At 40.8% G+C, this 15,345-nt stretch overlaps 1 protein-coding gene across 1 annotated transcript; it reads right to left on the bottom strand.

The window, feature by feature from the left end:
* Positions 1-7,689: 7,689 nt before the first annotated feature.
* On the bottom strand, positions 7,690-12,555 carry LOC121855901 (RNA-binding motif protein, X-linked 2-like; the record flags this gene model as incomplete). The annotated part of the gene is made up of 3 exons (XM_042351070.1): positions 7,690-10,887; positions 12,032-12,197; positions 12,401-12,555. Coding segments are annotated over 3 exons (1,106 nt in total), but the record flags the coding sequence as incomplete, so codon positions are not given.
* Positions 12,556-15,345: the final 2,790 nt, after the last annotated feature.

Below are 15,345 nucleotides of genomic sequence, written 5' to 3'. Positions count from 1 at the left end.
GATAGTGATGACGGCTAACCTGAAAACCTCAAACGTCCACAAAACCTTCTGAGTCCCCCAGTGGAAACGTCCCCCGTTTTCTCTGTTTCCTTGATGACGTCATCGAAAGGCCGTCTTTGTCTGAAGGAAACTTTGAATATAATCCGCGGATTTCGTAGCAAGACGCTGTATGTTGGGGCCTGTTGCCATCTAACCCTTTGTAATCAATTTGATTTTGCTTTTGATAGCTCAGTCAGAGCATTGTTAGTGAAGATAATAGTAGGGAATGAAACTGAGTTCATAGTCTCAGTTTCAACGTCAGAGTGTAAAGTAAAGTAATTCATCGAAATAGAAGTAGGTGGAATCCCTGACCTAGTTTGAGTGAGGGTGCCGCGGGCATTTCAACCGTTAGTAAGTGCTCGCCCCTTCACCCATACAGGTAGGTCATTCCACTGCGTGTTGTAATTCGCCCTTCTTTAAGTGATTTGACCCAATTAATAGTTGATTGTGCAAGTGTTACAGTAACGTAGTTGATATGCTTTGAGTGAAGTAATATTTACATCTTTAACGTCCCCTGAAACGTGATGTCGTTGTCACAGTTAGTAGTGCTCGCCCCTTCACCCATACAGGTCCCTAACGCAGCCTAGGCCGTATCTGTAGCGTGGATGTTGTGTCCACTATGTCTGGCGAGATGTCCGAGGTCCACTAGGATCAGTTACCTTCGTGGGACCCGACCGTCAGACACTTCAGTACTACCTATGGGCCCCATAGCTGGCCCGTCTGACCCTAACGCTCGGTCCGCGAGGTGACCCCGGATCACCAAGCCACACACAACTACCAGCCCCCATCATTGGTGGATGAGTGTCTAACTCAGTAGGGCTATTTGTGTGGTGGGGTTATTTCACTGGGATTTTCAGAGTTCGTTGGAAAGTACCCCATGGTAGCAGGACCCCATGGCGGTTGCTTGAGTAGCGCTCCTGACGACTGAATGTTGTAGTGGCAGTTGCCCCTGGTCTTAATGGTGCTAAGTTACTAAGAGTTTGTGTGTTATTGAGTATGTCCACCCCGTAGTGGTGTGAGTGTAATTGAGCATGTCCACCCAGTAGTGGTGTGAGTGTTATTGAGCATGTCCACCCCGTAGTGGTGTGAGTGTTATTGAGCATGTCCACCCCGTAGTGGTGTGAGTGTTATTGAGTATGTCCACCCAGTAGTGGTGTGAGTGTTATTGAGCATGTCCACCCCGTAGTGGTGTGAGTGTTATTGAGTATGTCCACCCAGTAGTGGTGTGAGTGTTATTGAGCATGTCCACCCAGTAGTGGTGTGAGTGTAATTGAGCATGTCCACCCAGTAGTGGTGTGAGTGTTATTGAGTATGTCCACCCAGTAGTGGTGTGAGTGTTATTGAGTATGTCCACCCCGTAGTGGTGTGAGTGTAATTGAGCATGTCCACCCAGTAGTGGTGTGAGTGTTATTGAGCATGTCCACCCCGTAGTGGTGTGAGTGTTATTGAGCATGTCCACCCCGTAGTGGTGTGAGTGTTATTGAGTATGTCCACCCAGTAGTGGTGTGAGTGTTATTGAGCATGTCCACCCAGTAGTGGTGTGAGTGTATTGAGCATGTCCACCCAGTATGTCCACCCAGTAGTGGTGTGAGTGTTATTGAGTATGTCCACCCAGTAGTGGTGTGAGTGTTATTGAGTATGTCCACCCAGTAGTGGTGTGAGTGTTATTGAGTATGTCCACCCAGTAGTGGTGTGAGTGTTATTGAGTATGTCCACCCAGTAGTGGTGTGAGTGTTATTGAGTATGTCCACCCAGTAGTGGTGTGAGTGTTATTGAGTATGTCCACCCAGTAGTGGTGTGAGTGTTATTGAGTATGTCCACCCAGTAGTGGTGTGAGTGTTATTGAGTATGTCCACCCAGTAGTGGTGTGAGTGTTATTGAGTATGTCCACCCAGTAGTGGTGTGAGTGTTATTGAGTATGTCCACCCAGTAGTGTTGTGAGTGTTATTGAGTATGTCCACCCAGTAGTGGTGTGAGTGTTATTGAGTATGTCCACCCAGTAGTGGTGTGAGTGTTATTGAGTATGTCCACCCAGTAGTGGTGTGAGTGTTATTGAGTATGTCCACCCAGTAGTGGTGTGAGTGTTATTGAGTATGTCCACCCAGTAGTGGTGTGAGTGTTATTGAGTATGTCCACCCAGTAGTGGTGTGAGTGTTATTGAGTATGTCCACCCAGTAGTGGTGTGAGTGTTATTGAGTATGTCCACCCAGTAGTGGTGTGAGTGTTATTGAGTATGTCCACCCAGTAGTGGTGTGAGTGTTATTGAGTATGTCCACCCAGTAGTGGTGTGAGTGTTATTGAGTATGTCCACCCAGTAGTGGTGTGAGTGTTATTGAGTATGTCCACCCAGTAGTGGTGTGAGTGTTATTGAGCATGTCCACCCAGTAGTGGTGTGAGTGTTATTGAGTATGTCCACCCAGTAGTGGTGTGAGTGTTATTGAGTATGTCCACCCAGTAGTGGTGTGAGTGTTATTGAGTATGTCCACCCAGTAGTGGTGTGAGTGTTATTGAGTATGTCCACCCAGTAGTGGTGTGAGTGTTATTGAGTATGTCCACCCAGTAGTGGTGTGAGTGTTATTGAGCATGTCCACCCAGTAGTGGTGTGAGTATGTTGAGCCTGAGGGCATAGTACCAGGTTTCGTCTGTTGGTACATATTTTCTTTCTCCTACCTCCATTTTAATGTTTAAATAAATATTGTATTTGTATATTGTGTCTATTATTTACCTACAGTATCTACCGTTATTTCTTCCCTATTACTTGATACTATCATTACATATACCCACGAGCCTCCTCTCGTCACGCTACCAATGATTGTAAGTAAAATTGTTATAAGAGGCATAGGCCCTTATAAAATGGTGACAGCTATGGTGATGCAATGAACATAGTATCGAGTTGGGAGGAATGACTGTGATACTGTAGTTTTTTTTAACCGAGTTATAACCATTTCTCTGTACGGGTATTTAATAACCATTCCACTGTAACTAATGAGTATTTCAGATTGCTAATAATTTTGTTCCATATTTTTCCAAGGTACAGATTTTTGTGGTGGTTTGCAGAGAAAGTGAAATAAGTCAAAGAAATACCTCGGAGTTAGGTTAGGAAAAGAAAGTCTTGTTTAAAGTAAATGATACCTGCAATGATAACTTGAGTGTAGAGTGTGAATAAGGTTCATTTATATTTGAAGAAGTTTGATGTGTAACAATCTGCCCAAATTTTTTTTCCGTTGTTAACTCAGTATTACTTACAGACAGTGAGTACATGTTCGGACCGTGGCACTAGTTTGTGAAATGTTTTCATCATGGGAGTGCCCAGTGTTTTAATTCTGAGTTGCTAACAGAAGCATTGCACTATATGCAAAGGTAAAGTGGATGCTAATTTTGTACTTGTAATATTCTTTAGTTTATGTGTTAGGTAGGATATATATTCCATTTACTTAATATCTCGGGGTGTTTACAGTTCCTTATATTAATATTTCTATGTGTATGCTATAATTGTAAAGTGTATTTTAATCAGGTGCTAACGGTTCATTATTTGGTGAAACGTTGTGTTATGTGAACTCTAATGCCAGTATACTTTCAGAATACAGTATTATATATGTGAGGACCTTATGGTGATACGGTATATGTTAAGTGTTATACAAGTGTATGGACCCGGAATTGTGTGTACAGAAATTCGTGAAGTGTTCACGCAGTGTTGCACCATATAGAGTTTGTGTGAATAGCAAATTGTCTCGGTGTATTTCTCATGCAATAATATTATCTTTTGGGATATTAATAATTTGAACAGTATTTTGAATAGTTGATGCATGGAATGTTAAGTCGTATTGCAGAAAATCAGTTGAGTACCAGTCCTTGGGTCTTGAGTGAGCACTGTGCATGTTATTGTATTTACAGTGGGTTATAGTATTGATTTGTTGTAACACGATGGCAGATGCTAACGCGAATCAGGGGACCATGACGGCCAAAACCGCGGTTGAACTAGCAACAGAAGTCCAGGCTCTTCGGGCTAAACTCGCTGAGTCTATGGATACAGTAAGGAGACAACAAGCGTTGCTTGATGAACGGAGGGAAGAACCGGCTATACCTACTCTCCCTGCCGTGCTTCCACATTTGTCCCCTCCTAACGATATACCCAGCCGATCTCCTGGCCCCCATTACCACCAATACATTCCGAGGCTGTCCATTGACAACCTCGTTGGCCTTAATGCAGACGACATCATAACTAAATTCTGTAAGAAAGTAGAGTATAACGCAGTTAGCTCAAGGGATAGATGGCATGTAGCTACCGACCGCATGGACCAGCAAGTTGAAGCCATGGTCCAAGTAGAACTTGATACTGATGAGGAAGATTGGGATAAACTTAAAGTAGCCTTGCGGAAATTGTTGGTGAAACAAATCCCCCTGGAAGTTGCCTGGGAGGAGTTTGTGCGATTAGAGTACAATTTGGAAGATGATCCCCGTCGTTTCTTGCCTTACCACCCCTGAGGTAACAGTATCATGGAGAGGATGCACCGAACTTTTAAGAACATTTTGTCAATCATGTGCGAAGATAACCCGCGTCGCTGGCCACGATTCTTGGGTCCGACCCAATATGCGTTGAACACTTCTGTTCACACAACGACTGGAGTGCAGCCACACTTCGCATTCTTCTCCCGGCATGCACAGAGACAAGTGGGAATTGAGTGACCAATAATAGAAAACGAGAGTACTGAAGGGTTGAGAGAAGCTCACAGAGTAATTAAAGAAATTTCTGAACGAATGTCTAGAGAATTCCGGAAAGTAGCAGACCGAGATAGAGTCAATCAGACAGTACAGCTTGGGGAAACTGTTTGGGTGAGAGATGAAGCTCCTATCCCAGGTACCAGTAGGAAATTAAATGCTAAGTGGAAGGGCCCATATACAGTAACTGAGGTCATACCCAATGGTGCAGCGTATGAGTTAACCCACCTTTCAGATGAGACAGAAGTAATCCGATGAGCAGCAGAAAAGGTGAAAAGTTGTATCAACAGAGATATGTTTGTCCATGTAAATGACATCCAGGTTCCCCCTAATGATTCTTCCTCAGAATCAGAGCCTGATGAGAGAGATGCTATACGGGATGAGGAGAGAACAGTAGTTGCTCCTGCTCCACGATTTCCCGTAAGGACGAGAAAACCCGTGGTGAGATTGGATCTTTAAAAAGCAGTGGGCTTTTTAAGTGACCCCCATTGGCTGATGATGTGTAGTTGATAGTGAAGTGTGCAGTCAGTTATAAGTAACTTGTGTTAAAGGGAGAGGTAAAGAATTGATGTTTTTGTTTTTTTTATTGAAAATATTTTGCAGAGGAATGGTCAATTTGCAGTAAAAGACATAGAGATTGGAAGATGTATTGGCAGTTATGCAATCATCTGAAGGGTATCTGTTACTAGTTTGAGTAAAGATACCAGTGGTGAATTCTCAAGTTCTGGTTGGTAAGTCCTATGTAGGCTGGGTGTTGTTGGTATATAGGTGTAGAGTTCGTGACTTTCAGGGAGTATTTGGGCATAGAAATATGGCGCTATTAGTTCTACATGGCAAATGAATGCCATAAGTACAGACAGTTTTTGGTTTGGTGGTGTTCTCATGAGGACCGTTTCGTTAGCATTGGATTCTTGGGAATACCCGCTCGTTCGGAGTCCCTTGAATGTTGCTGCCTCTCGCGAGTGCGACATGACTCTAGATTAAGGGCAAACAAATCATTCCTTCGACTTGATGGGGTCCGTTCGTCTATGTCCTAGCTTGAGAAATCTTTGTTAAATCTCAGGGTGTCCTGTAAGCATTTGACCAATCGCGGAAAAGAAACTTTCATGACCTATGAACATTGAAATTTGAGTTCTGTAAGGAAAATTTTGAGTGTGCACTTTATCTACCGATATGAGGGTGTATTTTGTAACATGTAACACCATTTATTATTATTATCTGAGATGATGTATGTAACATCATTTATTATTTTTGGTGCCATTATGTTATGGTATATGTATCCCAATACAGTAGTACCCCGATTTACGCGGTCAATTGAACCCCTGGGGTACCGCGGAAAGTGAAAACCGCGTAAAGTGAACAACAGAACATATAGGATTAATTCCAGTAGAGACTGGCCCGACCCCCAAACTCCACTTTTTCAGACACAGTACCTACGTTGTAGTAAAAATTACATCTTAATTTTATGATGGTATGCACACACATTTAACAATTAAGAGAAATATCAATAATATTAGTTTTTTTTAACACTTACATTAGTAGAAAAGATGGCTGGGCACACGGGGAAGGGGGGTTGGTTCCGAGGCAGAGGGCAGATTATTGGCCCTCACCTGTATCACTATCCACCACAGAGGCTTCCAGGGCCTCTTTGTCAAACCCCTCAAAGTTCATATAAGTCCATATCCTCACTATCACTGACTTATGCCGGTTGTGGTGGGTGGCGGGTGAAGAACTCGGTAATGTTTTGATGACTGGGCGACCTTGTGCGCATCCTGCCTGCGCCGCTTCCCGCGTATATGAGTAGATGTACCGCGGAAAGTGAAAGTTCGGTTCTGGCGAGGCACAGCATAAATGAGAAATCGCGGAAAGTGAATCACCACTGCATCACTATATTTGAAATCAACTCCCTGTACATACAGGTCTGAGGTACATTATACTGTACATCATATACGAGAAATTCATTGTTCATCACTGTTTGGGCAATATCCAGTGTGACACTTTCAGAGTATTTTAAGAAACCTTGCATGTACAGTCAAGGTCAAAAGTTTGCTCCCGCTCATACTGAAGCAGTATCGACCCCTAATGAGATACAACAGTCAGAGTAAGTCAGTTCGAAGACTCATTCCTGTGACTCGGTTTCACCTCGGGGAGCCAACGTTTTTCCCCGACTGTCCAGTCATACCATAAATTACTTTTACCCCTTAGTGTGATGGATTTCAAACTGAAAACTACCTCTCCTGTCCTTTCAATAGGGTTGGTAAGTGTAATTGTGATTCCTTTTTCATTAATTCTTTGTTTTTCAAAATATTTTATAATCATACATTTGCTCCTCTACTTGCGAATGAGTTACGTTCCCGAGGCTTGTTTGTAAGTCCAACTTTACTCCTGTAGATACCAAACATATTGTAAAAAATGAAAAGATTATGGATATTTAGTACAGCTATACCCTTTAATACAGCCTTAAAACCTGGCTCACTCTTCTCTTAGGTAATGTTTGTTCTATCTGGAATTTTCTTAAAAATAATCCAGTCTCATCCACATTAAACACCTGTTCTGACAGGTAACCCCCCTCATTGATGATGTTTGTATCTCTGAAAGTTTGTAAGTTGAACGTTCTTAAGTAGAGGAGCACCTGTACTTGTATTTTGAAACACAAGATTACACAGAAAAGTAAATTTCATTATGAAGAGAGGAATACTGTAGTGACAGCTCCACATATTACCATATAAGGACAGTATGACTAACAATGTGGAGTCAGATGTGTGAACTTTTTAAGGATTTATTTGCTGGTTTGTCATATTGTTTGACACTGAATGGGTAAAGTAATTTACAGTCCGGCTGTACACTTATACTATACAGTACTACATATAACTAGAGAGATTCATAAGGACTTACTGAAGTGGATCCATAAATGATAAAAAAACTTCTAAGTTTGGATGAACTTACTCCACATGGGTGGTTTACTGACTGTTTACATACTACACGCTAATGATGTACAGTACTCTTCTACATTTGACAATCAGTTTTACACTTAACAATCACTTCACTCAAAGCTTACCATTAAGTCTTCAATGGCAAATCAAACCAAAATAAAAAATGGAGTCCAACCACATAACTTTTGGTTGTTTGAGTTCCAATCTGTTTATATAAAGAGATTAAAGTAAATAGAGTAAATATGGATTTACGGGTTTGACTTCTCAATAATAAACACCAAATTAAACCTGTGTATTGAGACCACCCAAGAGCTGAGGCCAGGTCCTCTACAGAGAGGTGCTGGTCTGAGTACAAACACACACACACACACACACACACACTACAGAACTAGCAATCACTCTTCCATTTACAAAAGCTGCTTTGTGAAATAAAAGTGAAATAATACTCAATTCCTGTAATATAGAATTATGAAACTTAAGTTACAAAACAAAATTCCAGAAAACTAATTCTGGAAAATAACTTAAAACTGTTTTTCACATCAACAGAACAGTACTGCTGCACCATGCACACACAGGTTGTAGAGCGATATCCTGACAGTCACCCCTCTCAGTACAGTACAGTATGGCTGGCAGATCCCTGTGTGGGGATTTAACAGAGGAAAAGTTTGTCACAAAAAACATTTGCATTGTTTGTGATGCATATAAGTGAATTATGGGTCCTGCACAACACATGATAATCACCATGAGGTAGCCGACACGCGAGAAATTTTGCGTAAGTGTGAGCATAGGAGACCGTGGACCAACATTACTGGCTAGAATCTTTATTGTATGGTGGGTCACTGTACTTGACTGAGTGCACTATATTAATTAACACGAATTTGGAGGGATTGAATTCTATTGGTCGGATCACGGAGGTGGTCCGAGTACACAGGTGGTGGGATTGGCAGGTGTCACTATCTGGTACTAAAAACTTGGACCTTTTTACCACACAGAAGTAAGCAAAGTGTTCACAAATTAACTTCTCTTTAACTCAATTTAGTATAATAATGTTTTTGTGTATAAATGAACTCATGACTGTATGACCTTCCTTGCATATCTATTTCACATCTGCACAAGTCCATGCCAACACACATACACTTGTCCATGCCAACACACATACACTTGTCCATGCCAACACATACATTTGTCCATGCCAACACACATACACTTGTCCATGCCAACACACACATACACTTGTCCATGCCAACACACATACACTTGTCCATGCCAACACACATACACTTGTCCATGCCAACACACATACTTTTGTCCATGCCAACACACATACACTTGTCCATGCCAACACACATATAAACTAATGCATGTAGTCCCCAGTTTTATCTTATCTGACAGTCAAGATGAATGGAGATGCTGAGTCTTAAACCTTTATGTATAAAGACCAAACATCTGTATGTACTCACAACACTTTATGATGATATCTTACATATAGAAAATGATTATACAGTACTTGTATAATATATGAGAGTATAACATTATGGTTTAACTCAGCACACACCTTCATAAATACAAAAAATCATTATTACAGATTAAGTAACAACCAGATACAAATGATGGAGACCAACATAAACTCCTACTTTATGGATGACAACCACACAGAGAGAGGCACAGCTAAACACACAATATACTGTACAGTGCAGGTGACAGTGAACCCTAAACACAACAAACTTTGCTCTCAATATTACAGGAGTTAGGGCTACTAGTGTAACAACAGGAGGAAACGTCGGTGTGATTATCATTTCCTTCCTAAGCAACGGGTTATATGAGGGACAGACCCCCATGAAGGTGCACAGAGGAATAACTTGGAGGATCCGTGTATCGGGTGTTAAGGTGTATCAGAGACAAGTAATGTAACACAGGAAGGTGTTAAGGTGTATCAGAGACAAGTAATGTAACACAGGAAGGTGTTAAGGTGTATCAGAGACAAGTAATGTAACACAGGAAGAATATTTTGGTTTAATTAAGGGTAAGATAAGGACAACATCAAAGCACTGACCACACAAACATAGTAAGTACAGTAATGAGACACAACGTGAGGCTGAACGTGCAAGAGGACAGGTCGATGTTAAGGCACATAGCTCTAATTGTCAGGGAAGGTTAGACAGAGAACGATAAACATGGTTAGGTTAGGCTAGGCTGGGTTATGGTTTTGTCTATATGGGAAATTCCTACTTGTTTATAGTATATAATTTAGGTTTTTCCAATAAAGTCAGAAAGAGATTAAATGTTTGGCCTATGGTATATAAACAAACAAGTTACTGTCACTTCTTAATCAGCTAAATCATTATTCATCCTACACGTGTGACTGTCTACATTAGGTACACACACACACACCCGCTCACGATTCAATCATTCTATCGTCTTCCTCTGAACCTGAATCCACCTCTGCCTCTGCCAAAGTTTCCCCGTCTGTTAAAGTTGGCATTATAGAACCTGCCGCGTCCTCTGTCCCCGTCAAAGTACCTTCCTCTGCCACGTCCTCTGTAGCGACCATCTGAGCCGCCGCCGCCCCAGTGCCCGTGTTCCCTGATTCTGTCGCGGTCGTCCCTGTAGCCGTAACATTCATTATCTCTCTTCGTGTTATCTTTGTATCTGTCATGCCTTCTCTCTCTTTCTCTACTGTCTCTCATAAAATTGTCTCTGTATCTCTCATGTTCTCTGTATCTCTCTTGATCTCTGTGTCTCTCTTGGTCTCTGTATCGGTCTTGTCCTCCTCTATCTCTCTGGAAGTCTCTGCTGTACCTCTCCTGACTCTTATCTCTTTCTCTGCTCTTAAACCTGTACTCCTCGTCCTGGAGTCCGGACTGTTCGTACTTGTCGTAGCCCGGGTCGTGCTTCTCCTCCTTCACTGCCGGCATCCCCTCGTCGGCCTTCTCCCTGTTCTTTGTCCTGCTGCGCTCTTCTTCTCTGGCCGAATCGTCGCTGCTGCTCTGCGAATCCGATTCTTCTTTCGCCTTCTTCCTCTTCTTTTTCTTCTTCTTCTTTTTCTTTTTCTTCTTTTTCTTCTCCTCGTCGTCGGAATCTTCGGACGACGACGGACTGTCCGAAGACGACGAAGACACTTTCCTCTTCTTCTTCTTTTTCTTCTTTTCTTTCTTTACCTTCACTTTCTCTAGTTTTTCTTTCTTAATTGTTTTTTCTAAAAGGAAAAATTAGTCAAGATTAAAAAACAAATGAATAGAGATGTTGTTAGTACAGTACAGACTCCCACTTGTTACTCCACTACATCATCTTCCCAACAAGCTGTATAACTGCTATCATCGTCTTCACCTGATTTACCAACACAGTGCCATCATTGTCTAAAGTCAACTGGCATTTGGTGTCATGAATTTAAAGCTGTGCATCAAAACTCAAAATAATAATGGGAAGATGATGATTGGTAAATACTCTTTGAGCAGTGGTCTCAACCTGTAGTTCCTTGGTGCCCACAGAACCATATTATGGAGCCCACGAGGGTTTATTAGAAAACTGTGCATTATTTGGGATCTTTGTAAGGGTGAAATTAATGAAAATACACACACGTCCTGTCCAAGAGTAAATGTAAAAAGTATGTAACTGATAACAGTTAGACGTGTAAAGCTGTTAATAACTGTAGATCCAAACTTTTGGTTCCAACCAATATATTTACAATGATAAATGTAGCCCAGAGCCTACAACTGGTGGAACCTCACATCAAGTTATTGTTAACATCTTGGAATGATTTAGAATTATTTATGCCTCACTCACCACCACCAGGGCTGAGCAGTTGCCAGTTACCTGACTTCATGGACAAAGTTTTTATTACTTCTAAATTTTATATCCTCAATTTCATGTTTTCTTTTGCATTTATGGGGTGGCTACCTGTTATAGACTTAACCCCGGGAGTGCAATGATATAATCACATTGAGCAGACTACGACGACTTAAGGGTAGCGTCCGGCTGAAGCACGAAATTCGTTAATAATTGATCAATCAATATCAATTTCCTGTCAGCAATTAAGGACACCAGATACATTGTTGCTATACCCCTGTTGCTCTGCTGTTCTTATACAAGGTTTTTACGGCCTTCCTCCCACCCCACAATGCTCTTCTGTTCACCCTATCATTTGCCTTTTCCAAATACACTATAAATCATTAAAACCATCTGTAAGTAATAAAAACCAACAAAACTAATTAAAACCAATAAAAATGGCTGTGATAAGAACAAATCTATTTTTGTTTGGTTTAAATTGGCCAACCCTGAGTTAAGCCATTAAAGATGTGAATATTTCCATCATATAAGTGATTCAGTTTAGTGTAGTTTACCTTCTCTGACTCGTAGATCCTCCTCACAGTTGTCAGGTGTTAGTGAGCGAGGCTGTGGAGCGCACCCCTCCATGGCCAGCTTCTGCTGCTCGGGCATCATGTCCTCCGTCATCTTGGGCACCTTGTACTCCTCCACGTGGTCCACCCTGATGGTGCGGCTCGCTAGCTATCAAAGAGAGAGTTGTTGTGGTCGTTTATAGAGATATGATGAGAGGTTATGGACCACCTGATGATTAGCTCCCCACTAAGACAAGTGACAGTATGGCTTCACATGTGGTTATTATGCCATCATACTTATTTCAAAATTGCTAAACTATCTTTATTTTGTGGTGTTTTTTATGTTCTGATGTTTGTCTAGTAGTAGCTTACCTTGATGCCATTTAAGTTATCCACGGCCAGGATTGTGGACCTCTGATCTTCATAACACAAAAAAGCAAATCCTTTGCTCTTTCCCGTCTTTTTGTCCCGCACCAGGTTGATGTTGACCACCTGTTGACGGCAAGACAACTTCACCCACTGTATTTCTCACATCATGTACTGCATTAGACTTACTGTATACAGTATCTGGTGTTTAAATGGCATCTCAGAAAAATGCATGTGCACCAATTTACAAATTTCATGAATACAGTACTTGTATTACAACAGCAACAGTGTCCTCTCTTGTGGGAGACCTCATACAAGTGAGGACAGTGTTGGTGCTGTAGAACAACAGTACATCTTTCTGAGACACTGTGTACAGTACAGTATGTGATCAACCTAACTTACATCTGTCAGTGAGAGAGAGACTGGGTGATCTCCTGTACCATAGTTATGGTATATATCACACAATACTGTACAGGCAATTACAAGTTCAATGAAATCTCAGATTATTTACCTCGCAGCCTAATATATGACTCATAATAGACGGACACTGTCACACTATGTACAGTATAACGTGTGTTGGGAGAAGAGGCTGATGGTAAGGTCAAAAGTTAACATTACTGTAATGTATTAAGGTAAATGTGAGGAGCATCACAGTGTAGCAGGGAGGGAGTTGTTGTCATTACTTATCCTTGATGTGTCTTCCTCTCCATGTACTTACACAATTCTTTAGACTGATTGTGTTCAAGGCCTGGAAATAATTTATGGTAAAAAGCATCATAAGGAATGTAGCATTTAATTTTTATGTATTTTGACAGAAAAAATGCAGTTCGCATAATGTTTAATTATCAATTTGAACACATTTCTGTCACAGTCACATGTGTCAAGAGATGGTAATTTGCAGCAGCAGTCACTGTCTAGTAACTCTGTACTGCACACCAAATGGTACACACTCCCACAGCCAAGCAAATATCTCAAGTAAGTTATTGATGCCACAGTAATAGCTGTAGTGTATTTAAGTTGTATGTCAGACTCCATAATGCACCAATGTTTACTGTTTAAAGTTACCTGAGCTGAGGAGGTTAATGTTCTACTGTATGATACTGTACTGTACTGTATGGTATTGTACTGTACCTCATTTGACATATACGTTGCTAACAATTATAGGACAATTTACCATTACACGTTGTCCAGTTGTATACAAAGTGTGAGTAGGTGAATAAGAAGCATAAATAGTGTTAAAAGTGTGTAATGTAAAGTAAAAAATAGCCATAAGAAGTAATAAAAGTGGCCTACAAGTGTTCAGTATCTACCACACCAAAACACATGTCACTTTTCACTCAGCTGAGCACTAATGCCATTGGTGTGTGTAACATAACCACAAACGTCATTACAATGAGCTAGTGAACCTAATAAGTAAATAAAATACTGTAAACTGTACAGTTGTATAAACATATAATATATGAGTCTTGGGATAAAGTATATTGTGTGTAGGAGAATATCAAGTCTAGAAATAACTATAACACATGAGCGCTTCTTAGCTGTGACAAGGCTGTGCACGTGCCATTGTTACATAACAAACCATTAAAGATATAGAAGGTTAGGGACCGACATCCAGGTCGTAAGTCGAAATGGTCGAAAGTCGGAAATGCTTAAATAACACATAGAAAATCGAAAATGGGTGTCTCTTTTTCTTGTCAGCACCTCAAAACACTCACTTTTAAGCTTGCCAGCCATTTTAAAGTGAATTACAGATGAAAATTTTGTCTGTGTACTGACTTTGGGACTCAATAATACATAATTTGACCACATTTTGGTACGACTGAGGCAGGTCGTAAGTGCGGGTGGACGTAAGTCGAGTCGGTCGTAAGTCGGGGAGTACCTGTACAGTGTGTAATACAGTATCACCATAACTCTCACATACTAATTTACATTCATTTGGTACCTGGTTAATAAAATATTTTTGTAAAATAATAAATTTTACTGAAAAAAATCCCACACCCAATGTCAGATGAGTCATTGTGTTGTGTTGTATTAGTTTACAAAGTTGAGCAGCTGATGGATGACCTCCAGCAGTGTGTACCTCTCTCACTGCTCAAGATGGTTGCCACAACTGTCTTCAGTTAATAATATTGTAATGTATTTATATATTAATCAGTTATCTAAGTGTAACAAGGAACCATATGGAGCCATCATGTAGGTAACAAATAATGTTGTTAGGAATGTATCTCCATATCAAATAGTATACAGTACAGTAGAGTACATATATTATAATAAACTCCAGTGTAAAAGCTGATTTACTGGCTATGTTGGAATGCATATCCAATACTGTAGTGTAACCCTAATTACTGTACAGTACAGTAATTCTTTGGGGGAAAAATTACTCATTATAAAATGTTTTATTATAAGTTCTCTGGAACACATCCAGAGGCGTTACCAATCACCGGGCCACAAAACATTGGCCATCAAGCCTGGAAAATTATTAGAAAAAAATCTTCCAGATTAGTAATTAAATCAGCTTAGCCTTTCCTGCAACTCTGCCATGGATCCTGAAATGTGTGTGTGAGTGTGTGTGCATATGCTGATAACCACATAGGAAACAAGAAAACATGAAGTTCCCAAGAGCTTTCGTGTAATTCACATCTTCAAGTTTGTGTGTGTGCAAACAAAATTCCTTCACAAATGCATATTACTAATTCCCCAACTTCAGTAGGTACAACATCATCACTCCAGCCTGGACACCAGTTCAAAAACAATGAAAAAAGAACCAAGTCATTTATATCACCAGAGGGACACACTGAGCCTTGTACTGTACAGTGTTTATCTGCCATCAGTGTAACACCTCCTGGCCCACCAGTATGATGACCACTCATAAAAAATCTCACTCCAGTTTTCTGAACAATTCCACCAACTCAGAGTCCTTGAAGAAATTCCTCAATTTAAGAAAAAAAAAT

The sequence above is a fragment of the Homarus americanus genome, unplaced genomic scaffold, assembly GCF_018991925.1.
Source record: "Homarus americanus isolate GMGI-L3 unplaced genomic scaffold, GMGI_Hamer_2.0 scaffold47572, whole genome shotgun sequence".
Lineage (NCBI taxonomy): Eukaryota > Metazoa > Arthropoda > Malacostraca > Decapoda > Nephropidae > Homarus > Homarus americanus.
The sequence above is the reverse complement of the archived record's forward strand: the minus strand, read 5'-3'. Positions and strand labels throughout refer to the sequence as shown.